Here is a 27,794-nt window from a genome sequence, read left to right on the forward strand (position 1 = left end):
TTCACACACACACACAAAGGGAAGGGAGACAAGGGCCAAAGAATTCAGAAGGAAGGTGGAGGTTATGGAAAAGGGAAGAGCTGTTTCCTCTGGAGGAAAGTAAAGTTCTTGAGGAAGGACGGGACCGGCCCTAACCACTTCCACAATCAACCTTCTGCCTGGATTTTGATTCAGCAATAAGAACTTTTTTTTTTGCAAAAATACTGTGAATTTACTCTGTGTGTGTGTGTATTTTTTTAAGTACCAGGAATGGGCACTTAAAAAGAGGTGTCGAAATAATAATTATTAATAAAGAGGTCAAGGTGAAAAAGGAACACTTCTGCTTTTAGGGACATTTTTTTAAAAAAAGAGGAATGTTTAAAATGAAAATAATAATAATAATAATAAAAAAGAAATAAAGCAGCGGTTGTTGTTGTTGCTTTTTTCCAAAAGAGAAATGGACTGACGTGAATTTATTTGGGCTTTTGGTTCTTATGAAAAACGAGGGAGCGAGGGAGATGTGGAAGTGGGGAAAAAAAAAACATCAAATACCGGTAGTCCTCAACTTACGACAATTGAGCCCAACCTCTGTGGCTGAGATATTTGTTAAGTGAGTTTTGCCTCATTTTATGACCGTTCTCACTACGGTTCTTAAGTGAATCCCTGCAGTTGTAAAGTTAGCAACCCTTTTGTACGGTAAATCTGCTTCCCCGCTGACTTTGCTTATCGCAAAAGGGGATCACAGGAGCCCAGGAAGTGCAACTGTCGTAAGTATATGCTGAAATCTGATCACGTGGTTGGTTGTGTGAAAAACAGTCATAAGTCACTTTTTCCAGTGCCGTTGTAACTCCACATGGTCACTAAACAAAGCCTGGCCCCTTTCACGTTCAATTCAAGTCCCATAAACATAAACATCGTTTGATGTTCCAGGGGACATCCCCAAAAAAGATGTCTAGATAGCATGTGGCTTGATTAAGGCTTTAAGCCAGCATCTATCTATGTTGCACCTGTAGGAGCTCAGCTTGGAGATATTTGCACGGAGGACCGGGATCTTCTCTGCAGCTGAAGCCTGTTGAAGGCTTAGCTAACAATGCATGGCATCTGGAAGGCATCTTGGCTAGAGCACAGGTCTATTTATGACACCATGATGAAGGCCCACACGTCGGTGGCTGGGGTTTCATTCCCCCCCCACCGGGTCTCAGACCAAGAGACGGTAGCTGACGAATGCTTGCATTGTTTCCTTCTGCTTTATCCTCTCGTCCTGCTTCCATCTTTGTGGGCCAGCTAGAAGCACTCAAAAGGGTTTGAAAGTCAAGATGCAACTTCGTTTGGGCATCAGGTCCTCGACACACTTGCAGCTGTTACGTTGGGTCTGATTCCTTGTGAATCGTTTTGCTTGGTTCTTAGGAAGAACCAACTTCAGTCCATGCTTCAGGAATTAAGACCTTCAAATAAAGCGAAGGCTTGTGGTTGTTGTCCAGTCACTAAGCTGTGTCCAACTCTTTGTGACCCCATGGACCACAGCATGCCAGGCGTCCCTGTCCTCCACTGTCACCTGGAGTTTGCCCATGCTCGTTGCGCTGATGACCCTATCTAACCATCTCCTCCTCTGCCGTCTCCTACCCCATTTGCCTTCCCTTTCCCAAAACCAGCGTCTTCTCTAGTGAGTCCCCTCTTCTCCTTTGGTGGCCAAAATATTTCAGCTTCAGCTTCAGGATCTGTCCTTCCGAAGAACAATCAAGGTTTCCACAGTGGTTGGCTGCCCTAAAAATCAGCAGAAGTCAAATCATGTTTTGGTTGAAGCACAATGGTTCAACCTGTCAGCGTTTTTCAACGTCTACAGCAATAACATCTCAAGCTTGGCAGACCAACTTTGGAGAACAGGGCTGCCATCTTCTGCTTAAGTCTTGTTCCCAGGGACAGAAGCCACGCAAGTGGACCTCAGCTGAGCTCTTCTCCATCTGACCAACACAAACTGAGATCAAAAAATGGAACAGGACTGATGTTGTTTAATCAACCCATAGATGGAAGATGTCTGTGGAGGTTCTCAGTCATCCAGGACACGGTTGTCCCAAAGGTGCTTTTTCGGGTGGCAACTGGACTTTCTTGTTTTTCTTCGAAGACGTTTTTGCTGATCCCAAATGCAGTCGTAACTCAAGGACTATCTGTATTCATAAGTATGTTTTATGGATTGCTGTGAACTGCCTAGAATTGTTGCAGGAGACAGCTGGCATGAGGCGGCTTGCAAATTGAAAGAAATGAACTTATTCTCTTCCGTTGGACAAAGCCCATTTGATCTCACATACCAGATACTAGCGAGAGGGGCAAAGGGATCTATAGCTCAGATTAACTTTCTGCCGATAACTGGATCCCGGCCAGCTCAACGAGGGACCAGCTGCCAAACTGGAATGCCTCTTTTAGCTTCTGTATTGGGAGCGACTGACAAAACGGACGCTGGGCTCAGCCACAAAGCCGCCAATGTGGTTGTGTGTTAAAATAGGCAACTTTGCATCCCACGCCTTCAGTGTGTTGATGTTCAGGTAGGAAAGGGACAACTCTTTGTTGCAGAGGAGAAAGAAAAACTGTAGGGAAGTGGTTAGGAGGAACTCTGCCTGAAATTAATGTTCTAAACCAGCCCTCTTCTCGCACCCCTAATCAAAGGAAGAGTCTGGAAAGCGTCCAAGATCAAAAGGCTTCTGCCAAGTTTTAATTACACTGTTACAAAAATACAAGAGCTTGACTTCTCAAAGAAAAAGTTGCTTTCAGCAACTAGCCCCTCCCCAAACACTTCTTTTATAGAGAGCTCAGGGCGTGGTCTCCCTGTGCCTCCTCCCGAGGAGTCCCATAGCCTTCCTTTGTTTGTCCCTGCTCGTCTGCCTCCTGCGTCGGGCGTCCTTGAACAAGGCCAGCTGTGGGTCATCATCCTCCGCACTCTCGGGCTCACACAGCTGAGAAGAGGTTCCCGGCTGAGGACTCTGCAAAGTCTCCAAACCATCATCAGCCGGTTCGTTTCCCTCCTCCCCCACATCTGAGTCCTCCGATACATCGGACCCGGCTGTCGGGCCCACAGGCTGGCCCTGAGTCACAACACTATCCCGCACCGCAGGGCCCTTCCCCCGGGTCTGCCGATCCGGATGCGGTCGGGATGGGAACTGTTCGTGAAAAGCAGTCACCAACGCAGGGGCATGAACGGCGGTCGCGTCTTCCCATGTGAAGTCCTCCGGCCCGTACCCTTTCCACTCGATCAGGTACTGGAAGCGACCTTTCAGCCAGCGGGAATCCCTGATGCTGGCGACCTCGTACTCGGGGGTGCTGTCGCCATCACGAGGTCCTGATGGGGGAGGTTCCGCTTGGCGAAGTGGACAAGCCGGTTGTTCGGGGACCAACAAGGACCGATGGAAGACGGGGTGCACGCGCAGGGAACGTGGCAGAGTTAAACGATAGGCGACCGGGTTGATGACGGCCTCGACTGGGAACGGTCCAAGGTAACGGTGGTCCAGCTTCCTCGCCGGCCGAGTGGATGGTAGGTTCCTGGTGGACAGCCAGACCCGATCCCCCACCGATAATGGAGGCGTATCCCTTCTCGACCGATCGGCGAACCTCTTGTAGTCGGCCTTGGCCTTCTCCAGCTGCCGTCGCACCAACCGATGGATCGCCTGTAACTCCGCCATGAATTCGTTCGCTGCCGGCTCCGGTGAGTCCACGGGAGAAAGGGGGAAAAACCGAGGGTGATAACCCACATTGGCCAAGAACGGTGTCATCTGCGTGGAGGTGTGCTGCGAGTTGTTAAAGGCAAACTCGGCTATGGCCAAATAGTCCACCCAATTGTCCTGCTGCAGGTTAACGTAGCAGCGCAGATACTGCTCCAAAATGCCGATGACCTTCTCGGTACCCCCGTCGGTCTGAGGATGATGCGCGGACGAGAGGCAAACCTTAATGTCCAACGCCCGCATCAACTCCTGCCAGAAGCGGGCTGTAAACTGGGCCCCCCTATCGGAGACGACTCTATCGGGAAGGCCGTGCAGCCGGAACACCTGTTGGATGAACATGCGACTAGTGGCGCGAGCTGACGGTAAGCCGCGACAGGGGATGAAGTGCGCCATCTTGGTCAACATGTCCACCACCACAAACACTGTCGTGAAGCCGGAGGATGGGGGTAGATCCGTCAGAAAGTCCATGGACACAGCCCCCCAGGGTCTCTTGGGCGTTGGCAAAGGCTGCAGTAAACCAGGCGGGGCCCCTGTCGCTGACTTGGCCTGCCTGCATGGGACGCAGGAGGTGACATAAGACTGGACATCGTGTCGGACTCGGGGCCACCAGAATGTACGGGAGACCAGGTTCAGAGTCTTGAACAGGCCAAAATGCCCCGCAGCCGGGTTATCATGACATTGGCTGAGGACGAGTCCCCTGAGTGGCCCTCCTGGAACATAGAGCCGGTCACGATAATACAGGAGTCCATCCGTGACCGACCAAGGCGAATCTGGCCCCACCTCTTCCTTCCGCTGAGCCACCCACGCCTCCTGCTGCTGCGCCTCCCGGATCCGAGCCCGTATATCCACCGGCTCCCGCACCGCAGCAAAAGACTCGACGGGGATCACGGTCCTGGGCGGAAGCTTGTCTTCCACTCGGGTGTACTCGGGCTTCCTGGACAGAGCATCCGCTCTCTGGTTGTGCCCGCTTGGTATGTACCGCACCCGGAAGTCAAACCTCGCAAAGAAGAGGGACCACCGGATCTGGCGTTGGTTCAAATTCCGAGCGGTCTGCAGGCTTTCCAGATTCTTGTGGTCCGTCCGGACCTCGATTTGATGCCGCGCCCCCTCCAGATGATGCCTCCAAGCCTCGAACGCCGCCTTGATGGCCAGCAGCTCCTTCTCCCAGATGGTATAGTTGCGCTCCGAGGGATTCAATTTCCGTGAGTGATACGCGCAAGGGAAAAGGGTACCGTTGGGCGTCGCTGCCTGAAGTAACACGGCCCCAATGGCAATGTCGGAGGCGTCCGCCTCCACGACAAATGGCCGTTGCGGGTCAGGATGCTTCAAGATGGGCTCCTTCATGAAGGCGTCCTTCAGAGCTTGGAACGCCTGTTGTTCGGGGGCGTTCCACTGGAACCGAGTCTTCTTCTGCAGGAGCCGGGTGAGGGGGGCTGTCAAGGCAGCAAAGCCAGGGATGAATGTCCGATAGTAGTTGGCAAATCCAAGAAGTCGCTGAATATCCTTCACGCGACGCGGGGGTTGCCAACTCTGCAATGACTCAACTTTACTCGGTTCCATGGCGATGCCCTCAGGAGAAATGCGGTGACCCAGGAAATCAATGGTCACCTGGTAGAACTGGCACTTCTCCAACTTGGCAAACAGCCGATGATTCCGGAGGCGCTGCAGGACCTGACGGAGATGCTGATGATGCGCTTCACGCGACGGGGAGTAAATCAGGATGTCGTCCAGGTAAATCACAACAAACTGGTCCAACAGATCCCGAAAGACGTCATTCATAAAATGCTGAAACACAGCGGGGGCGTTGGTCAGGCCAAACGGCATCACCGTGTACTCGAAATGTCCATAGCGAGTACCAAACGCCGTCTTCCACTCATCACCCGGCCGAACCCTGACGAGGTTGTAAGCTCCACGCAGGTCCAGTTTCGTGAAGATCTTAGCCTCCCGGAGTCGGTCCAAGAGCTCGGGGATGAGGGGCAGCGGGTAGCGGTTACGCACCGTGATAGCGTTGAGTTTCCGGTAGTCACAGCAAAGCCGTAACTCGCCCGACTTCTTTTTGACGAAGAGCACGGGCGCAGACACTGGCGAGGACGAGGGCCGGATGAAACCACGAGCCAAGTTCTTCGTCAGGAAGTCCCGCAATGCAGCCAACTCGGGCTCCGACATGGAGTACAAACGCCCCACTGGGAGAGGCGCATCAGGGACTAGGTCAATGGAGCAGTCGTAGGGCCTGTGCGGGGGTAATTGGTCCGCCTCTGACTCGCTGAACACGTCAGCAAAGTCGGACAGTTCGGGAGGCAAGGAAACCCCTGAGGAACCCTCCACCTGGCCGGCACAGATATGGCGGGTGTGGTCCACGCACTGCAAACTTGGGAAGGTGACCAAGTTCTGAGACCAATAGATCTGTGGATCATGCGCCCGGAGCCACGCCAGTCCCAAGACCACGGGGAAGTGCAGATCCGAAGTGACGTAGAACTGAATGGCCTCCACATGGGTACTGATGGCCATACACACGGGTTGCGTGGCGGCCGTGATAGGCCCGGACAGGAGCACTCGACCATCGATGGTCTCCACAAGCATGGGCGGATCCACTGGACACTGGGGAACAGCCCATTTGGCCACAAAGGCCGAATCCATAAAGTTAGTGGTAGCCCCAGAGTCAATTAAGGCATGGACTGGAATCCCCTCTGACTTGCCAGGGAGGATCAGACGTGCCTCCAAAATCAAATGCCGTGGAGGTTCACAGGCACCGTTGGAACGGCGTCGCTCGGAGTGGATGTTGTGGGTCGCCCGATCTTTCACACCGTCTAGATCGGGCTCGGGCCGTTTCCCGATAACAAAGCAGGGGACTTTCTCAGGGCAGGCTTGGTCACTGACGCCCGCTGACGCTTCTTCGGGCAAGAAGCAGCCAAATGTCCAGGGTCCCCACAGTAAAAACACAACCCCTCCGATCGTCGTCTGTCCATTTCCGTCACCGATAGACGGGACCTGGCGGCACCCAGCTCCATTGGCTCCTCCCTCTGGACCGGGGGCTCACGCACAACAGGGGCGGCAGGGGTCTGTGGGGTGGCACGGCGACTCTTACGCTGCTGCAGCCGGGCATCGATCCGCAGACAAAGATGGATCAGCCCATTCAGGTCTGAGGGAATGTCCACGCGGGCCAGCTCATCCAACATCTCCTCTGACAAGCCATCCTGAAAGGCATCCACGAGCGCAGCCTCATTCCAGGCGGAATCCTGGCTAAGCAGCCGGAAATCGCTGATATAGGCCTGTAGAGGGCGCTGACCCTGCCTCAAAGCTTTCAGGCGTCGGGTGGCCGTCTGTGCCTTAATCGGGTCCTCGTACATGAGGCGCATATGGTCACAAAACCCCCCAAAGTTATCCAACAAAGGGCTAGGCTGTGCCAACAGAGGCGTGCCCCAACGAGCTGCATCTCCCGACAGAAGGCTCAACACGAATCCCACCTTATCTCGGTCAGTGGGGAAATCAGCTGCTTTCACGCTGATATAAAGCTGGCATTGTCCCAGGAAGGCAGGAAACAGTTCTGGATTACCAGCGAATTTATCCGGCATAGCTATCTGACATTTCCTCCTGGGTGGGGGGGCAGCATGTACCTGAGCCTGCAGTTGTGCCACCTGAGTGGCCAGCAAGGTGAGTTGCTGGTTGAGCTGGACATTCTCGGCAAGAAGCTGCTCCATCGTAGTATTAAGGGGTGGGTGGCTGAAAGCAAACTGTTCTAAACCAGCCCTCTTCTCGCACCCCTAATCAAAGGAAGAGTCTGGAAAGCGTCCAAGATCAAAAGGCTTCTGCCAAGTTTTAATTACACTGTTACAAAAATACAAGAGCTTGACTTCTCAAAGAAAAAGTTGCTTTCAGCAACTAGCCCCTCCCCAAACACTTCTTTTATAGAGAGCTCAGGGCGTGGTCTCCCTGTGCCTCCTCCCGAGGAGTCCCATAGCCTTCCTTTGTTTGTCCCTGCTCGTCTGCCTCCTGCGTCGGGCGTCCTTGAACAAGGCCAGCTGTGGGTCATCATCCTCCGCACTCTCGGGCTCACACAGCTGAGAAGAGGTTCCCGGCTGAGGACTCTGCAAAGTCTCCAAACCATCATCAGCCGGTTCGTTTCCCTCCTCCCCCACATCTGAGTCCTCCGATACATCGGACCCGGCTGTCGGGCCCACAGGCTGGCCCTGAGTCACAACAATTAAGACCTCACAGCCAATATTCACAAGGAAGGAGAGACATTTGTAGCTCAGGGTAGAACTTGGGGGGGGGAGACATTCTTGACGCTCTCTAGGTTTGGTGGTTTTCCTGCAGATGCTTCATCACCTAACTAGGTAGCATCATCAGTGCTAGAAGGGAGAGACTACCAGGGCTAGGCAGCCTTGGCTCTTTGATGACTCGTGGACTTCAACTCCCAGAATTCCTGAGCTAGCTATTCCTGCTGGCTCAGGAATTCTGGGAGTTGAAGTCCACGAGTCATCAAAGAGCCAAGGTTGCCTAGCCCGGCCGCCTTCCAACACTGATGATGTTCCCTATTTGGGCCATGAAATGTCTGCAAGAAAATAATCAAGCTCAGAGTGCGCCAAGGACCCCACTATCCTCCTCCTCCCCCCCTTTTCTCTTCACATGACCCATTCCCTCCTAGAAAAAGTGATTTTTTTTTGGCTTCCATCTCAGAGGGCCCTCGAAAACCGATTAGGGGGCTTAAGATCCCGAAGGTTAAGGATGACCGAAATAGCCCGCGTGCGGAAGATTCTTTATAGATGCCATTAGAAAGATAAAGGGCCAGCTGCCACAGCTGTCTTCCGTGATGAACTAAAATGAAAAGGGGAAAGTGGGGGGGGGGGAATCCCAGTTAAGAGAATAGCTGCCTTAAACATAGGAATGGCAAGGCCGAGGCAGGAAACCTCAGACGTGTCCGTAAGGGGGCTTCGGCTGGGGTCTTGGTTTTCATTTGGGCCTGCAAGGCATCCTTCCTCCAGGTTGCTATTTTTAGGAAAAAGGAATCCGGCATCTTTTCCATGCCACAAAAGGAAACCTGCGAGCATCTTTTTTTAAAAAAAACAAAAAAACAAAAAACAACGCTTCTGGTCTTCGTGGTTTTGAAGATGGGAGAAATCTTATCTTCTGGATACTGAACCCCGCTTTCCTTCCTCCCCAATTCTCTGATAAATCTACCAGCCAGGCAGTGGTGGGATTCAAATAGGTGAACCACCGGTTCTCTGCGTGGAGGCCGCTTCCGGAAGTCCATTCTGGGCAACAAAAAAATGAGGTACCTGGCTGAATCCCACCACTGTGCCAGCCTTCCTCAAAGGAAAGTTCCCGGTGCGGTAAAATCGTTCCAAGTACGGATTAGGATTTCCAACCATTTATTTATTTATTTTGCGTTTTGACTAATTGTGGCTGTGATTCAGACCCAGGAAGAGACAACAGATCGTTACATCTGGGCAACCTTGGTTGATTTTATTTTATTTTTGTTTTTTAAGACTAAGCTGGTTTGCAGGTGGATGGGACACCCCAAGGAGATCTCAGCATTATAGCCAGACTGGGAAGCTGACAAAAGCATCCTGCAAGAAGGAAGCGGGCGAACATTTTGGGACGATGCCAAGGGGGGGGTACCTACGTGATGGATATGAAGCCCCCATGGTCACCCCCCCACCCCCCATCACTGCAGTCAGGCGACTGCTTTGCATACATTCGGTAACTGAGTCACACTGACAGTGTTTTGCAGTTATTTGACTGTGTTTTATGACGGGTTCGCAAAAAAACCCCAGCATTTACTTCCAGTTTCTGAGAAAACTTTTGTCCGTGCTGAACCGCGGTTTACTTAATGCCTGTGGCATTCGCTTAACGACCAAAAAAGGAATAACAACACAATTGGTCAGCTGAACAACTTGTTTTACAACTGTCCCAAGTTATACAAGGTCACAACCTGAGGGCAACCTGCAGTAAACAAATCACTAAAGGGCAAGCAGATCTCTACCTGATCCTGCTCCCTTGTCGAAAGGAACCCAACGGATCCCTCTTGACGATGGAACAACCACACCCACAAAACACCTCTCCGGGCTTTGAGTTTTGCCAAGGCGGAATTCAAAGACCAGCAGATAAAATAGCTTTATTTAGAGAGGCCAAGCAACGTTTCTGTTAATAATAACAACAGGGGAAAAAATAGACAATTTCACACGGCATTCCCCCCCCCTTTTGTGGTTTGGTATAAAAAGTCGGCGGAAGCGATGTTTAAAAAAAGAAGAGTCCCGGAACAGCGAAAGAGGCCTTGTCTGTTCAGCTTCTCCAGCCGCTGAATCCCGAGGCGGATCTAAGAGGGGAAAAAAAGATAATAATGACGAGAGGTTGAGAATGAAAGTTGGTTGGTTAAGACTGAACCGGCTCTGTTTGAGACCTCGACATACGACCAGAGTGGGGCCCAAAATTTCTGTCGCTAAACGACCGTCTGGAGTTCTAGAAAAGCAGCCAGGGATGGGGAGAGAAGAGCCTGGAGTGGATCCAGCCGTAGAAGCATCCGCCAGATCCTCGGCTTTTCCATTAATGCTCTTACAAGGAGACACAAGAGGCCCAACAAAGCCGGCCTCTCCTCCAGCCGATTAAAAAAATTCAACTGGGATTAGCGTTTTTAATATCTTTTAGCCCCAGAAGAAAGCTCTCGCGTACGGAAAGCAGCCACTAGAAAACACACAAGGCAGAGATCGGGACTTACGCGTTCGATGATCCGAAGACAAATCCTACGGGGGGGGGGAAAGAAAGAGGGAGAAAAGGATTACTAGGGAAGTTGCAAAGAAGGAATTGCAAAAATTGACCAAAAAAAGAGAAGAAGGCAAGGGTTTCAAAGCAGGATTCAAAACACTTTCCTTTCCACACAAGAAGCCCTAATTTATTTGATCTGATCCCACCTTTATTATCTCAGAAGAAACTCGAGGTGGGGAACCTACCCAATGCTCCTTTCTCATCCTATTTTCCCCACAACCCTGCGAGGTGGGTTGGGCTGAAAGAGAAGCACCTCGTGCCTCAGGCAGGACTAGAACTCCCACTCTCCTAGTGATTGGCCCAAAGTTACCCGGCCGACTTTCACGCCTAAGGCAGGACTAGAACTCACCGTCACCTGGTAATTGGCCCCATGTCACCCAAGACGGCTTTCACGTCTAAGGGGCGCTAGAATTCGCCGATTTCTGGTTTCTTGATCAGCACCTTAGCGTTAATGTCTCCTCTTTCAAATTCTTTACTCCTTTGCTTCCTTTCCCCTTTCTCATTTTCCTAACTTCCTCCCTCCCTCCTCTTTCCTCCCTTCCCTCTCCCATTCTCATCTTCCTTCATCCCTTTTTCCCCTCCCTCCCTCTCCTACCTCCTCCGCTGGACCCAAAGCCAGTGAAGCCGCTGCCCTGTGTGCCAAAACCCGTCGACTGCTGAGAGAGGGAGCCGAAGGTGGGGGTGTTCTGACCCGCCAGGGTGCCGAAGGAGACGGTGCTGGCCGTGCTGCCGAAGCTGAGTGGGGAAGGAGAGAGAGAAGAGTGGGGTTAGGAGGGCCGAGGAGACTACAAAGACAACATGGCTGGGCTGGTGCATAGCCCCTTCTTGGTAGCCCAACAGAAGAGAGGAATGCCAGAGAGATCAGGATTAGAGATATTCCTCCCTCCCCCTCATTTCCTTCCCTCTTTTTTTCCTGTTTCTTTCCTTCTATTCTTCCTTCCTTCCCTCCCTCCTGAAAAACAAGGAAGGGAGCTGGATGGCGGAAGTGATACAGGCATGCAAGGACGGAAGGGAAATCATGAGGTCCAGAAACATAGGAGTGCCTTCTTTGCCAGCTTACCCGAATCCGCCTGTGTTGGCCGCCGCGGTCCCTTCACCGAACACTTTGCCTCCCGCCGAGCCCAGAGGACTTGAAAAGGCTGGGGCTGAACCGAATGCCGGCACCCCTCCGAACCCGGGGGAACCCCCAAAAGTGGGAGGGCTGCCGAACACTGGAGCAGCTCCGAAGCCACCTGAGCAAAACAGAGGCAAAAAAAGAGAAGAGGGACAGAAGTCTTATAGATACACATCGATCAACACCGCCCCCATCAAAGTCAACCCCAAGCAAGGTTACAGCTGCACTGAAGCTCAGCCTGGGGCGTGCTCCTACCACCGGCAGCCCCCACCTTCCTGGTAAAGCATTTGGACCCCCCAAATTGAAGGGCGATTCCCTAAACCTGGGCTGCCTGCAGGATTTCAGCCGTGAGGACCGGCAAAGGGCCTGCCCGCCTCTCCATTTTCTCGGCCAGAGCGTGGGAAATTTTGGCACCCCGGGGCCAAGAGAGACGGGCCTGAGCTGGGTCTGGGGGACGGGCCAGGGGAAGGGTCCTGCAATACCCACCCTCCATTCCAGAGGCTGAAAAAGCAAGCGTTCCCCGCTCTTCCCACGCCGGCACAAACCCCAAAACATCCGGCCGGAAGCATACAGCATCCGAGCCCCACGCACTTACTGCCGAAGGGAGGCCGGCATTCAACAGGCATGGTCTGAACCAGAAAGCCTTTGGACATGGATTGAAGGAGGAGGGCAGGATGGGGGGAGCCGGCATGCGAGGAGAGAGGCAGGGCAGCTGCGGAAGCCGCTGCGGCCTGCAGCTTGCAGCCCGAAGGAGCGAAGGGAAGGGGGGGGGAAAGGAAAAAAACACACACCACCGCCGCCACCCTCGCCTGCGAGAGCAGTTGCTAAGGTAGCAATTCTGGTCGCGCTGGGAAAACGCAACCATCTCAGCCAGGCTGGAGGAGGAAGCCTCTTAAGAGATCTCCGCCTGACCTGCTAATTGAGGGGGAAAGCGACCCTTAGCCGAGAGGGGTTTCCTTTGGGGGGGGGGGAGAAAAATTGCCTCCATCTGGAAGCCCGGCCTCTTTTTGTGCGTCTGGAGCATCATCAGCCCTGCCCGGGGAAAAAAAAAACCCTTCCATTTTCCTTTCAGCTTGCCGTGCAGATGGGCCGGTCCCTTGAGGCCAGCGGCTTCTGCTCAGAGACCGTTCAGTCTGTTCTTTTGAAAGGGGCAGCGAAGAGAAACCTTGAGGCTGGGAGGGGGGGGGGGAAATCTGTGGGGGGGGTGTCTTGCTGAGCCTGGCTTTGTGTTTCTCCCAGGCCCACAAGGGGGATTATTGGTTGTGTGAATTCCTGCCTTGATCCTTCCCTTCCTCATTTCCTCTCTCTTATTTTCCTTCCTTCCTTCCTTCCTTCCTTCCTTCCTTCCTTCCTTCCTTCCTTCCTTCCTTCCTTCCTATCCCTTCCTTCCTATCTCCCCTTTTCCTTCCTCTCTCTTTCCCTTGCTTCTCTCCCCAACCTTCTCTCTCCTCTTCTTGGGACTACGGAGGCTTTTAATACCCCTGGGTGAAATTTCAGTCCACTAGGCCAATGTAATAGATACCCCCCCACCCCACCCCGGCTGTAAACACAACTATCTGGGGGGGGGGGGAAACAAGGGTGGAGAAAGAGAGAAGGGAGGTCAAAATGAAAAAGCAGGCCGCTGGGATTATTGGAGGCAATCTGTTTGGCTTTTCTGAAGCAGCCATTGCATTCTGCAGCTTGTCCTGGATACTCTAAATTATACGTAGTCCTTAACTTCCAACCCTTCGTTTAGTGACGCTCTTCGAAGTTACCAAGGCTTGAAGGAAGCAACTTAGGAGCGTTTTTCGCATTATGACCGTGGCGGCATCCAAATTGGGACACTGGGCAACCAACTCCTATTTAAGGACGGTCGCAGTGTCCCGGGGCCACGTCATCCCGTTGGGGCCTTCGGACAAGCAAAGTCAGTGGCGGAAGTCGGATTCACTTAACAACCCTAACAAGGGCAGTGGTCCAAGAGCGGTCGTTAAGATGGGGCAAAACACACCTGACAACTTGACCACAGAAATTTGGGGCTCTAAGTGGAGGGCTATATTCTCTAACTCTGCCCACTGATTTCCCCCACCCCACCAAAAAAAATATTAGAGAGTGGCTATTTTGAAGGGGGTGCTTATCTAATAACAGAGGGTTCAGACCCTAAATAATTTTAATTTTGACCGGCCCAGACTGGATCCCAGACAGAAACGCAGTACCTGTTTTGGTGGGGCTGGAGAATCCAAAGCCCTGGGAGGCGACGCTTCCTCCGCTGGAGCTGAAGGTGCCCATCTGCTTTTGCTCGCCGAAGGAAGCGGTGCCGAACCCAAAGGTTTTGGCGCCGCTGTTTCCAAAAAGATTCGATGTATCTGTGATGGGGAAAGGAGGGAAAAACAAGAGGTTTCTCTTCTTTTCTTGCCAGGGCAAAACTACAGGTGACCATTCGGCACTGAAAAAAGTGACCCGCGACCGTTTTTCAGACCGTCGCAGCATCCCCAGGGTCACGTTCATGACGATCAGCCGCGTCCCGGGGTCCCCTTTTGCGACCTCCTTCTGACAAGCCAAGTTAATGGGGGAAGACAGACTCTCTTAACAAGCGTGTGACTCACTTAACAACTGCAGGGGTTCGCTTACTGACCGTGGCAAGAAAGGTCGTAAAGCGGGGCAAAACTCACTCGACGAATGTCTCGCTTAGCCACAGAAATTGTGGGCCCAGTTGCGGTCACTTAACAGCCGTGTGGCTAACTTAACAACTGCAAGGATTCACACGAGCCCGGGACGCTGCGACCGTCATAAGCAACCGTCGGTTGCCAAGGGTCCAAATTCCGACCAGGTGGCCGCGGGAAATGCTGCTGTGGTGTGAAAGTGTGAAAAGCGGTCACAATTCACTGGTTTCAGTGGCGTTGTAACTCTGAAGAGTCACTAAGTGAGGACTAGCCGTGCAGCTTTGCCCTGCAGATCTGCATGCAGCTTGCGGAGAGACTGCCCTTCCACTGGCGGGCTGGGGTGGCCGAGCGCTCAGTTCTGCTTACTTTGATTGGTTGGCGAGCCGAAACCGCTGCTGGTAAAACTGAAGGGGTTCTTGTTGGCGGCCTCGTGACTCGGTTTGCCTCCCAGGCCGCTGAAAAAGCCCCCTGCTCTTCCACCGCTGCCGGATCCAAAGAGACCCCCGCTGGAAGAGGATGGCTGCGAAAGACCAAGCAAAGAATTTTAGACCGACCGTGTCCGATTCGAAAAAAAGCCTTTGCTAGACACCCTGGCGTGAAAAGTCCCAGCGTAACAGAGCGGGAAGGGATCTCGGAGGTCTTCTAGCCTGACCCCGTTGCTCGAGCAGGCTGTCCAACTCCTGCGGTGTGTCATCTCAAGCGTAGGCTATTCAGACATTCAAGCCAAATGAAAGGGGAGGCAGATTTATTACGTTTGAAAGCCAATCGGAAACGACAAGAAGGGGAAATCAGCAATAATAATAATAATAATAATAATAATAATAATAATAATAATAATAATAATAATAATAATAATAATAATAATAATCATCAGCATTCGTGCAACTTTGGGGGTGCCTGGGAGGAAATATTGATGGTTCAAAAATAGATATAAAACTTGTTGACTTGTCTCCGGAGCTGGTTTTCCTCCCAAATTGTTCGGATTTGCAGCGTTAACAGCAGGGAGCATGGATTTTATCTCCTTTGTATTTTTCAGCTGGAGATGACCCTGGTCATCTGCCACAGGCCGTGGGAGGTCCAAATGTTCAGAAAAACAACCACGTCCTTTTTCCTGATCTGCCAGACAGCAGGTAAGAAATGTGGGGAGAAAAGTCTCTCAAAGGAGGGGGCCAACACTGAGCAGGACCTCCCCTGCACCCCAAAAGCCAGACGATAGAGAGAGGCGCTTCTCTGCCAGTCCAGGCTGATGGGCTGATTTTGATCTTGAATACAGAATACGGAATAACAGAGTCGGGAGGGACCTTGGAGGTCTTCCAGTCCAACCCCCTGTACCATTCTGGACAAATGACTGCCCAGTCTCTTCCTAAAGATCTCCAGTGACGGGAAGGAGGCAAACCGTTCCACTGGCTAACGGTTCTCATTGTCGTGAAATGTCTAGGACTGCGTTGGCCTTTTTGGCTGCAGCAGCACCCTGCCGGCTCAGACTTAAGTGGCTGTTGATTTCAGTTATAAGCAACTGGACAGAACTTTCTTCCCAACAGACCCATTGCAGTTTTTGCCCCCAGAAAGGAAGAATTACCTGGCCAAAGAGGTTCCCGCTGGTGTTGCTGGCTTGGCCAAATACGGTACTTGGGCTGCTGGAACCAAACGCTGAAAGAGTCAGAGAGGAAACAAAAACCCAGCAAAGGCAGGAGGTTAAGCAGCTTGCGGAAACCAAACACTGGCATTTTTACCCATACAAATAATCCTTGACTTACAACCCTTTGTTTAGTGACCACTAAAGAGATGCAAACGGTGATCGCATGACCACAGAGACGTTGCAAAGGTCATTAGATGTCTGGTCGTAATTTTTTTTTCGGGGGGGGGGCAAACATCACATTCAAAGATACGACGTGGCTACCAACACATCAACCCACGTCCTACATAATGGGGACAGTGGAGAGACTGTGGTCAATTGATTGATTAATACAGAAGAGGCGGAGGAAGCGAAAGGAAAAGGGGAAGGGGAAGGGATGAAAAAGAAGAGAAGACACAACTTGGCCTCTTCCTGATTTTAAATGGAAATTAAATAAATGGAATTAAAATAAAATAAATAAAATAAATAAAATTTTCTGTGCCTCCCCTTTATACGGCAGTTATGGTGGCTGCAGCCTCCTGGGGTGGTTATCGGTGACCTTCCCAAACAGCAAAGTGGGGGGGGGGGAAGCCCGTTTCACTCAATGACCCCTCGCTTCCCTTAACAACTGCACTGATTTGCTTAACAACCCCGGCAATAAAGATCGTAAAATCGGCCTGATTCGCTTAGCAATGGAAACGCAGCCCGTTTTCATTTCTGGGCGACTCTGAAAATTTTAGGCATAATACAGGTAAGTCCTTCACTTACAACTGTTCATTTAGCGACCGTTCAAAGCTACAACGGCACTGGAAAAAAAGGGATTGCGACCATTTTTTCACACGTACGACCGCGGTCATGGGGTCAAAAACCGGAAGGCCTGGCAGTTGACTCGAACTTTTGACGGTCGCCGCGTCCAGGGGTCACGTGATCAGGTGGGGAAGCCCGGTTTGCTTAACAACCGCGTTACTGACTTAACGACTGCAGGGATTCGCCTCGGGACGGTGGCAAAAAAGGTCGTCAAATGAGGGCAAACCCCTCTTAACGACTATCTCCCTTAGCCAGAGAAACTGAGCAGTGGCCAGAAGCTGGCTGGGAAGGTGGCGGATGGCAATCAGGCCACCCTGGGTCCTACGTCTACGCCGGTTGCCGAGCAACCTGCGTTTCGTTTCTGTGACCTGTGAGAATGCTATGATGGTCGCAGCTGCGAGGACTGGCCGCAAGTCTCTTTTTTTCAATGTTGTTGTAACTGCGAACAATCACCGAACGACGAGGATTCCCTGCAGCAGGTAAAACGAACCCGGCACCCCTTGGGAATCCGGCGAGGGTCATCCGGAGGGGCCACCTTCCGTCCCGCGGACTGCAGGAATGTCCCCCCAGAGGGACTTTCTTCCACCTGCAGCCCCATCCCTGGCCTGATGCCAAAGATGTTTTTCCACGATGCGACTGGGATGTCTGCTTTTCCTTTGAAGACCATCCAGTGAGAGTCGAAGAAGCTTCTTGGAGGGGAAGCGAAAGGTCTTCCAAGAAAAATAAGGAAGTCCGGTCACAGCGTGGAAAAGCGTCTTTGGCATGACGATGGCCTGGACGACCGCAAGTCCACACAGGCATCCCCGACCTGGTTGGTCTTACCGGAAGCTTGACAAAAGCTGAACCCAGCCGAAGAGGTTGGGGTGGTGGTTGTCATGGAGGCTGGACTCGCAAAGATGGTCCCGCTCTGTCCAAAGCCGGAACTCTGCCCAAACACAGGGCTGGTTAAAGGCTGTCCAAAGCTGGTGCTGGACGCTGCCCCAAAGACGTTCCCGCTGCTGGACGCCGGGGTGGCGGAAGAAGCTGCCTGCCCAAAAGACGGAGGAGCTCCAAAGCCGGCCTGGTTGAACGCAAAGCCGCTCGATGTGTTGCCGGACTGGCCAAAAACAGGGGCTTGTCCGAACGCCGACTGGCCGAAGCCCGGCGTGGCTGCCGTCCCGAAAACCAAGGAACTGAACCCAGTGGTGACGGCTGAGGAAGAAGGACAGGTGGCCGGAGGCTGGCCGAAGGGGGAGGAGACCGGGAGGGCTTCCACGGACACCTGGCCAAAGACGGGTGGAGCAGAAGGGTTGGTCAAGCCTGCAGCGGAGGGCTGGCTGAAGGCCGAGCCGGAGGAGGAGGAGGAAGGAGGAGGAGGCGGCGGCGGAGGGAGTCCAGTGGGCTGTGCGAAGCCAGAAGAGCTGGAGACTGCTGGTGTAAAGGCGGAGGGGCTGTTGGCCGGCGCTTGCGTGCACGCAGCCGTGTTGGCAGAGGAGGCCGTGGGTTCCGTGACTTGGGAGCTGACGGCCACTGGAGGCGGGGAGGCTGGGGCCTGCCCCTCTGCAGGGCCCTCTGGAGGAGGAAGCCCCTCAGTCTTGGCCTGGCCGGGCGCCGACGTGGGAGCCGGCTCTTTGCCAGGCGCGGCTTCCGAAGGAGCAGTGGGCTGCCCTCCTTTGGTCTCTGCAGCTGCTGAAGGGGCCACTTCTGCTGGACGCTGCTCGGGGGCCGGGACAGGCGGTTGGGGGGCATCTTGGGCTGTGGCCCCCTCGGCCAGAGGCGGCTTCTCTGCAGGGCTCGTTCTGACGTCTTCTTCTCCCTTGCTGGCGAGAGCCGCCGGCGTGGCCGCAGAGCTCAAGAGACTCCCGAAGGAGAGGCTTGTGGTGGGCGGTGGGAGTGCCGAAGACGAGGAAGACGACGCTTGGGGGGCGCTGGCCTGAGTACCCCCAAAGGTGAACGGAGTCTTGCCAGCGCCCGCTGGCGCTGCGAGACTGAAGAGGCTGGGAGGACCGGGATGGACCACATGGGCGCTGCCAAAGATGCCACCGGTTGTCAGACTGGCCACTGTGGTCAAGGGGGCGAGGCCGGCCTCTGCAGGCTTGCTCGCCGACAGAGCGTTTCCAACCGAAATTCCAGGAGGCTGCATCCCCGGCGCGCTGGTGGAGGGTCCCTTAGCCGGAGCGGCCTTGACATTCTCCTCGGCTTGGCCAACCCTCAGACCGGAGAAGCTGCCCAAAGTCTCTCCGGCCGCGGAGGCCTGGCTGGCTGGATCGGCCGGTTTGAGGGGAAGGCTCTCCGGTTTGGGGGTGTTGGCGAAGGGAAGGGAAGTCTCCACCGCCTGTCCGTCGCCCTGGCCTGGGTCTCCAGAGCCGCTGCTTGCAGTGACACAGGCCCCTGAAAGGGTGGGGGGTTTGGGCCCCCCAAAAGAAAACGAGGCCTCCGGTGCGGGGCCAAATTTTATTCCTCCTCCGAGGGAAAAGGCTTCAGGCTGGTTCAGCTCTTTCGCTGGGGTGGCTGTAGCTGCCAAAAGAATAACAGAACGAATAAAAGGTTAAAGAGTTGGAAGGGACCTCGGAGGCCTTCTAGCCTGACCCCCTGCTCAACCTTACCTGCCAGAACAGAAGAGGCCGACGTCGCAGCAGGAACAGGGGCCGCAGCAAAGTTAAACCCAGGCCTAAGTTTGAAAATGAAACAAACAAACATTGGTAAGAGTCGCCTCGGTGGACGGGGTTAAGGTTTATCTGCTGCTTCTATGATTGTAACTCAAGGACTACTACTTGTAACGCCAGGTTTTCCAAGGGTGGCAATTTCTGGAGGTGTGGACTCCTCTTCCCAGGATTCTTTGCAGAAGCCGTGCTGGCTGTGGAATTCTGGGAGACAGTGTCTACCTCCTGGAAGGTGCCAAGACTCAAAAGTTGTGTCACAGCTCTTATCCTGCTCGCAATGTCCCCAAAGTACAGCTAGACTTCTTCTTTTGAGGGCCAACTTCCTGGCAAAGCTGAAATCTGAGCCTCTAGATCACTGCTTGGTGCTACATCCACCACACGCCACACAAGGGTTTGAAGAGAGGAAAAAAGGACGAAAAGATGGTCAGTACTGACCCTGATGGGGCGAACGTGAAGTCCTTGCTGAATTGGGAAGCTGCAGCCGAGATGGACGTCATTGCCGGCGTGGTGACAGCTGCAACAGTCTTTGTGGAGCCTGGATTGTAAGAAAGAGTTGCCAAAAGTTAATCACCCAAAATCGAAAAATCCTGCAACTCCGCCTGACATTTCCAGCCACCTCTGCGCTGTTTCTATTTAGTAGTTCCGAGGAACAAATTTTGATGGCTTTGCAAGGTGTGATTTTTCCCCCCCTCCGCCGAGAGGAAATCCTGGTGGCACCAAAGCTGCGCATTTCATATAAGAGCAACGTTTCAATAGAAAAACGATATTTGTAGCTCAGGGTTGAACTGTGGGGTCCTTGGTGCTCTCTGAGCTGGGCTGTTTCCTTGAAGACGTTTCAATGCCCAACTGGGTAACATCATCAGTGCTAGAAGGGAGGAGGAGGAGGAGGAGGATAACAACTATTCCTCTTCCTTCCACCTCCTCTCTAGCACTGATGATGTTACCTAGCTGGATAATGAAACGTCTGCAAGGAAACAACCAGCTCAGAGAGCACCAAGAATTTTGGGTAGATTCCAGGGCATCCAAGGTTTATAACCACCCAGAGGCGTTTAGGAATATCAACTTTAAGAACAGATTTTCCCCACTTTCTACAGTGAGCTGAGACTCGCTAAACATTGGGAACGGAGAGCTGAAAAGCAGCTTTCCAGTTCTCCAAACCCGTGAACGTTGCACGGTTCCATTTTTCTCCTTCGCCGACCTTCCTGCGTCAGCTCAGCTCACCGAGCCCCAAGCTTCGACTTTCTTGGTGTGGCTCTCTTTTGGCACACCTGCACGCTTTTGCTGAGCGTGCTGCAAAGCTCGGAGCGGGCGGCTCAGCTGACCCACGGCAGGGAAGCTGGCTGATCTGCTCAACGCAGCTTAAGCGCGTGATTGTTTTTGCCAGTCTGCAGACCTCTTTCTCTGGGCCTGTTCTGAGCTGCGGCATTTCAACGCTCCGTTGGCCACCCAAGGTCGTCCAAAGAGAAAGGGACAGAAAGTTACTTCCGCTCGATTGTGGCTTGTAGGATAATCGGGTTTGAAAGGAAAGAAAAAAGATAAACTATCCTAAATTGGTTCGTTGGTTGCCCTGTCTTTCCTCTCCAGATCTCATCCTACAGAGTTCAAACCCTCCACCAAAAACTGAGTTACGCTTCCGGTGGCTGCATACGTGCCTTTAGCAGTGGCAGAAACTCAGCTCCCGGCTTCAGCATTTGTAAGACGGGATTATGCTTAATCTACCCAAATGGTGTGTAATTGAAAATGTGGGATAATGCCCCACATCTGGGCGGCCCCCACCTTTTCAGCTCTCTGGCAGGCCGTAAAGATTAGTTCTTGACCCAGGCAGTGGGGTTAATTGAGGAGAGACCCCGTGGATGGCTGTTTGGGTATTCTTAGGTGGAAGATGGAGGTGCGAAGTTTTGAATTTCAGCTTTTGGAATTTAATCGCGGTTCCAGCCAGCCAGGGCCGGGTTTCAAGACGAGCAGCCAGGCAGATCTTGGAAATAAACAAACGCAGGCCGTTTCTCGGCTTAAATCCATTCATTTAGCGTCCGTTCGAAGTTACAACGGCCCAGAAAATCGTGGGTTAGGACCGTTTTTGAGACTTAACGACCGTTGTAGCATCCCCAGGGATACGTGATCCAAACGGGGATGCTTAGCAACTGGCTAGTATTCATGACGGGCGCAGCATCCCGGGATCACGTGATCCCCTTTTGCGACAAGCCAAAGCAATGGGGGAAAGCCAGATTGGCTTCAGATCACTTAAAAATCCGGATTTTAATCACTGGGACTTTTTGTTCTATCAATCTCTTGGGGTTTTTTTTTTTGTTCCCCCTCCCCCCCGATGTGGCTGCACTGTTTGCTTTCCCTCTGTCTCTTCTGATAGTCTCAAAGACGGATCCTGTGCTGGAGCCTCGGGAGGAAAATACGCCTGCTGGCCGCGATTCTTTTCCTGCTGAGCTGAGGGTGGGGGAAATTAGGAAGCAAGCCCCTTGGGAGGTGCCAAAGGCGGAAAGTGGAAGGAGAGGGCTCGGCAAGTCCTTGATTTACGACTCTTGGCGATTGAGCCCCATGTTTCTGTTGCTAAGCGGAAAAGCCCAGCGGAGGTCTCTTTTTTATTATTATAATTATTATTATTATTTAAAAATAAAAATAACAAATAAATCGCTTTTGGCAAAAAACGCCCTGAGCGGGGGTTAGACTAGAAGACCTTCCAGGTTCCTTCCAGGTCTGTTTTTCTGTCTTCTGTAAGTGGCCAGGAAAGGGGCTGAAGGCGGAGGTTTCGCTTCCAGTTTTAGTGGCTTTCCCTTCCCCCTCTTTTGCGCTTTCAACCTCTTCCAGTTGATCCGAACTGACCTGAATTCTTTTTCCCAGCTGAGGTCTGGCTGGCGGACGCTACGGTCGCCGCTGCTGAGCTGGGCGGCGTCAACACCTTCAGGGTGCTCGACGGGGGTCCCTAAAACGTTAAGCAAAAAAGGGTTGGTTAGAAAACAGGCAGCCCCCCCCCTCCTCAGAAAGCAGGAGATGAGAAATTTCCATTGAGGGAAGCCTCGGGAAAATGCCTGTCTATCTTCCTTTTTTTTCTTTCCCCCTCCTTCCTTCCTTCCCTTATCAGGGGTGGCGCAGTGGTCGGAAGGCAGTATTGCAGGCTAATTCTGCCCACTGCCGGGAGTTTGATCCTGACCGGCTCAAGGTTGACTCAGCCTTCCATCCTTCAGAGGTCGGTAAAATGAGGACCCGGATTGTTGGGGGGCAGGGGGGGCACATGCTGACTTTGTAAACCGCTTAGAGAGGGCTGTAAAGCACTGTGAAGCGGTATACAAGTCTAAGTGCTGTGGCTATCAGCACCACTCAACCTGAGCTCCTCCAGCTTTGCCTTCCTTTCGACCCATTCACTCTCCCTTGAAGAGAAGGACTCGGCTTCCAAGAGGTCAGCCATACCTGGTGGGCTTGATTTGTTGCCGCGGTTGCCAAAACCTGATGGACACCTTGAGCAGCAGTTTGAGGAACTGACGACCTGGAAGAGGAAGGGAGAAAAGATGACGGAACTCAACCCAAATTAAAGAAAATTCAAGGCAGATTTGCCCAGTTAATATTTCCGTAACAACAGTCCAGTGAGGTAGGCTGGGACACCAAGCAGCTGGCACAAAGTCATGGAAGACTATGGCCAAACAGAGACTAGAACTTAGGTTTCCCCGCTGAAAATCTGATATTTACAATAAGAATTACAGCCTTTTGGCCAAGAATCGACTGATGCAGCTCCCGTACAGCTAAGAGCGATGAAGTGGCTTCAGGCCAGACTCTCAGCAGAGAAATTGGGGGGAAAAATATATATATATATAAAATTTCACTGGCTCCTTATTTGCAACTCCTGCCAAAATTTTCAGGGTCAGCATAAAACAAAAGACTAATGGATTCACCCTGCAGTGGGAAGTACAAAGAGGAAGATTTATAGTCTCTCACAGGCAGCAGCTTAGCAGATACACGTTGTACAAACTCACGCAGGCCCTAATTTACTAGCTACAAAAGGACAGGGATAATTCTGGAGCGAGCGGAGCATTTTCCTCCCAGCTCTTTCCCGAACTCCGAAACCAGAGAAGCAGCATCTGATGGTTTTCTTTCTGCTTCCAGTGTAGAGATCGTTACAGGCCATCTTCAACTGACAATAGTTCGTTTAGTGACATGACAGTAACGGATGGAAGCTTGTTAGAGGGAGATCCAATCTAGAACTAAGGAGAAATTTCCTAACAGTGAGAACAATTAATCAGTGGAACGGCTTCCCTCCAGAAGTTCTCAAGAGCCTGGAGGTTGTCAAGAAGAGACTGGACAGCCGTTTGAGTGGGATGGTATATAAGTCTTCTACCTTGAGCAGGGGGCTGGACTAGAAGACCTCTATGGCCCTTTTCAATCCTATTATTCTAACTCATTAATTTTGGGAAGTGTGCATCCTTTTTCCTCTGAAAGTTGGGTCAATCCAGCTGTGTAGGATGGACCCCACACCATCTTTCTAGCCAAGATCTGCTAGGTGGGGACGATGGGGGCTGAACTGCAGCCCACCTCGTGGGGAAGAGTTAAAAAGTCTTATTACTCTGATTGTCTCTAATTGTCCGGCTTCTCCAAGGCAAAATGTCCAGCTGTCAGCAGAGTTTTGCTCCGCTAAGCAACACTGGGTGTTCTTGGCTTGGACAACAGCTGCTCAGGGAAGAGAGATTCAAGGACAACTAGCGGAGTAGGAAAAGCTGTTTGTTTATGGCTGGAAAACTGGATAAACAAAATTGTGGAAAGTCAGCACACTCCCCCACTTTATTTATTTATTCATTAAAAAAAAAATCTTTCATTGAAGCCTGCAAAAAATTATTATTATTTTTGCCAGGTATAAATACACCGTGTAGCCAAAAAGTTAACATTAACACCGAATGAACTCAATCCACTCCCAATGTCTTTGCTTTAGGGGAGAAGAATCTGTTTCAACAGAATAAAATTCTTGCTTATTCAGTGACTGTCAGGCCTGAAGAATCGGGACCAGGCGCTAAATTCCAGTTAGGCTGATTTATTGCCCAAGTCTACCCGCAAATAATAGTCAGCACTAAATTGGCACTAGATAAGGGTTAATGGAATTCAAGAGGGGGGTGGATTTAGACCAGGGGTAGGCAACCTTGGCTCTTTTATGACTAGTGGACTTCAACTCCCAGAATTCCTGAGCCAGCACTCCCGACTAGCACTGGTGACGTTACCCAGTTGGGTAATGAAACGTCTGCAAGAAAACATCCACGCTCGGAGAGCCCTAAGGACACCACTGTCATTCTCCTCCTCCTCCTCCATCTCCATGCAAACCCCACTCACTCCCTTCTAGCACTGATGATGTTACCCAGTTGGGTCATGAAACGTCTGCAAGAAAACATCCAAGCTCAGAGAGCACCCAGGATCCCTAACCCAAAAAGCTATGCTGGAATCTCAAACTAAGAACTTCAAACATTTACATTTTTATGTCTGCAAACCACAGCGTCACCCTCTACGTGATAAAAGAGAATTTTTCTACAGCTTGATCCGAGGAGGGGGGAAAAAAAGAGAAAAGATTACTAGAAGAGGAGACAGGATGAAAGCAGATGTTACTTACCCCATCGCTGCAGAAACCGTTGGAGGAGACCCATTGCTTTTCAGCTCTCGGACATTTACCACCTGAGGGACGTTCTTCAGCGTCGATTCGGTCAGGGAGGGGTTGACCACTGTGGAATAAGGACAACGGAGCAGGAGATGTTACGCACGCAAGGGTACGTCTCCAACTGGGCAAAATAAAATAAAAAATGCTTTACACATAGAAATGTGCTTCGGGGGGGGGGTGATTAAAAGTCACACAACAGACTGTCTTGCTTAGCAGTGGAAAATTTGGACTCTGGGGGCCCCCGCTTATGCCTGGAGCTCACCTGGATTCTGGTTTGCCATCTGTCTTCTCAAGGCGGCTTCTGCAGCAGCTTGGGGGGCTGGCAGAGTGACCGAAGGAACGGGGGCTCGGTGTTTCACGGTCTTCGTTGCCAACATGGTGTTCTCCGCCACAGGTAGGACAGGTTTAGGGGTAGACACTGGAAGAGGAAGAGAAGAAAGAGCTTCACTCAAAAGCCCCAACAAGGCGAAAGAAGCAGTCACAAGACTATGAAACTAGGTTGAAGAAACTTGCTCTCCTTAGGTGGCTTCCCCTGCTTCAAACCACGGCTTGTTCTGAATGTGATTTGTTGGCCAAGGCACAGCACCTGGACCTAGGGGACTTCGACTCCCAGAACCCTCAAACCACCGGCCCTCCATCGTTGCTGAGAAGCTGAAAGGCTCTCCAAGTTGTTTTTCAGTTCCCAGAATGCCCCAGCTGGTATCTGTTGCTAAGGATTCTGGGAGCTGACCTGTTGGGGGAATCTTTTAAACGTTGATTTTACACCAGGCTAAGCCAAACGAACTACGGGCTAGTCCCGTGTTGGTTACGTGACCGTGGGGGATGCTGCAAAGGATGTAACTCTGAAAAAACAGTCACAAGTCCCCTTTTTCCGAACTGTTGTTAAGTCGAGGACTATCTGTACCCCTCACCAGCTCCCGTAATTATCCGTAAGGCCTATCCTGAACCAGGTGGGGCAATTAATTTGCTTCCCACCGTATGAACCTCTTCCCCCAGGGCCCTCTCCGTTTGAAAAACAAATCTCCTCCAAGGCATTTCTGCTTCCTTCAGAAGTCCTTTAAGAGGCAGGACCGCACAGTCTCTCTTCAGCTGGATCCAGGCCACGATTCAGAGGCCGAGTCTGTTTTACGATCGCAATTCTGGACTCCCAAATGGAAGGTAAGCGTTCCTCAGAGGCCAATTACGCTAATTATCCCAATAGATGAACCAGAGGAACTGCTGCCACGGCTTAGGACGGTTTTCTTTGCCATTCCCGAAAGCAACTGAAGCCGCCTCGTGGAAGATCTTTATGGGACGAAATAAATTTCTCCCTCATCGTTCAGTCATGCACATCAACCCCTTAAGACTGCCGGCGTTAGGGAAGATCCATTTTTAGCTTTTTCTAAAAAGGAATTATTTTAGTTCCTAAAACTGGCCCAGGTTGAGAAACACCACTGGGGGGGGGGAACAAACCAGGGTTCTCGTTTGCAAGCTAGAATGGATAGCTTCAGATAACGTCAGGAGACCTTGACTTCACTTAGGGACCAAAGTTATGATGGCATCAAAAAATGGCATTTAAGTCTGTTTTTCACACTTACTGCTGAATCAGCCAACAGCCCAACCAAAGAGCCTCTAAGACCACCCCCATCAATACTGAGCAGGGCAAGCCACCAGAATATAAATTGATAGCAAACCCCACGCCCTTCTACCACTGATGATGTTACCTAGCTGGGTCACGAAACGCCTGCAAGAAAGCAAGCAAGCTCAGAGAGCACCAAGGATCCCCCCCTCATTCATTCATTTTTCACAGGTCTTAACCAAGCACCTCCCTAAGGGAGGGTCTCTGGGTGTCGTACAATTTATTCAATTCTTCAGGTGACTCACTTAGGGTGCCCATTGTAATGTGGGGTTTGCCAAGAGGCGGGGGCTGCGACAACAGGGGAGGCTGGACCGACGGCATCCGGACGAGCGGGGCGTGACGAGGGGCTGGGTCTGGTGCCTCCTCCACTTCCTCCTGATCCACTGCTTCAGGGTCTTCGTTGTCCAAAGACTGGGCAACCGAAGAGGCGGAACTAATCTCATCCAGGTCTTCGTCGTATCTCAGAGACAGGAAAGCTGACTGGGATAGAGTTGCTGCAAAAAACCAGAGGGTATGATTAATACAGACAGTCCTCAACTTACGGCCACAAATTTCTGAAACGTTTCTTAAGTGAGTTTTGCCCTATTTTTGCAACCTTCCTTGCCATAATTTTTAAGTGAATCGCTGCAGCTGTTAAGTTAGTAACATGCTGGATAAGTGGAATCTGACTTCCCCTATTGACTTGGTCGCCAAAGGGGATCACACGACATGCCCCCCCCTCCCGGGACGCTGCGACCGTCATAAATACGAGCCAGTTGCCAAGCGTCACGTGACCATGGAGATGCTGCAACGGTCGTAAAAGTGTGAGAAACAGTTCTAAGTCACTTTTTCCCAGCGCTGTTGAAACTTTGGTCGCTAAATGAACTACTGTAAATCAAGGACTCTCCGTACTGACATCACGAGTCAGAATAAACAGTTAAATGAATTTGAGGACTACACTGATCACGGATAAAAATTCAGCTGCTAGACGGGGGGGGGGGGGTTAACGAAAGAAAAAGTGTCTCGCTTTTTGTCCTAAAATGGGAAATATTTTCAGCTATGTCGGTTTACCTGGTGCCGTTGAATGGATGGGAGGCATCTGCCTTTTGGACAAGAAATTCCGTAGCTGAGTCTGCTTCACGAGGGACAACTTGGCTGGAAGAACAAAGAACGTCATTTTATGGCTCCTGGCTTGCAACGCACTTTGCACAACCCCTTTTTCAATCTGGGCAACTTTTGGCCACGGAGTTTGTCCTACATGTATCACAGACACGCAGTCCTCGGCTTG

The 27,794-nt window shown here is 51.8% G+C and overlaps 1 protein-coding gene across 1 annotated transcript in view; it reads right to left on the reverse strand.

The window, feature by feature from the left end:
* Positions 1 to 9,778: 9,778 nt before the first annotated feature.
* NUP214 (nucleoporin 214) overlaps positions 9,779 to 27,794 on the reverse strand; it is a 31,754-nt gene continuing 13,738 nt past the window's right edge. The window contains exons 21-36 of the mRNA XM_083375366.1: positions 27,578 to 27,661; positions 26,773 to 27,021; positions 25,172 to 25,327; positions 24,865 to 24,973; positions 22,689 to 22,764; positions 22,104 to 22,203; positions 19,704 to 19,803; positions 19,212 to 19,276; positions 17,449 to 19,122; positions 15,784 to 15,854; positions 14,571 to 14,724; positions 13,758 to 13,907; positions 11,512 to 11,683; positions 11,047 to 11,186; positions 10,405 to 10,429; positions 9,779 to 10,005 (exon numbers count right to left, since the gene is read on the reverse strand). Of these exons, the coding sequence (XP_083231492.1) occupies positions 9,972 to 10,005; positions 10,405 to 10,429; positions 11,047 to 11,186; positions 11,512 to 11,683; positions 13,758 to 13,907; positions 14,571 to 14,724; positions 15,784 to 15,854; positions 17,449 to 19,122; positions 19,212 to 19,276; positions 19,704 to 19,803; positions 22,104 to 22,203; positions 22,689 to 22,764; positions 24,865 to 24,973; positions 25,172 to 25,327; positions 26,773 to 27,021; positions 27,578 to 27,661 (3,359 nt within the window). The 3' untranslated portion in view covers positions 9,779 to 9,971. The remainder of the gene's footprint in view (positions 10,006 to 10,404; positions 10,430 to 11,046; positions 11,187 to 11,511; positions 11,684 to 13,757; positions 13,908 to 14,570; positions 14,725 to 15,783; positions 15,855 to 17,448; positions 19,123 to 19,211; positions 19,277 to 19,703; positions 19,804 to 22,103; positions 22,204 to 22,688; positions 22,765 to 24,864; positions 24,974 to 25,171; positions 25,328 to 26,772; positions 27,022 to 27,577; positions 27,662 to 27,794) is intronic.

The sequence above is a fragment of the Vipera ursinii genome (genome assembly GCF_947247035.1).
Source record: "Vipera ursinii genome assembly, chromosome: 16".
In the NCBI taxonomy this organism is placed as follows: Eukaryota; Metazoa; Chordata; class Lepidosauria; order Squamata; family Viperidae; genus Vipera; species Vipera ursinii.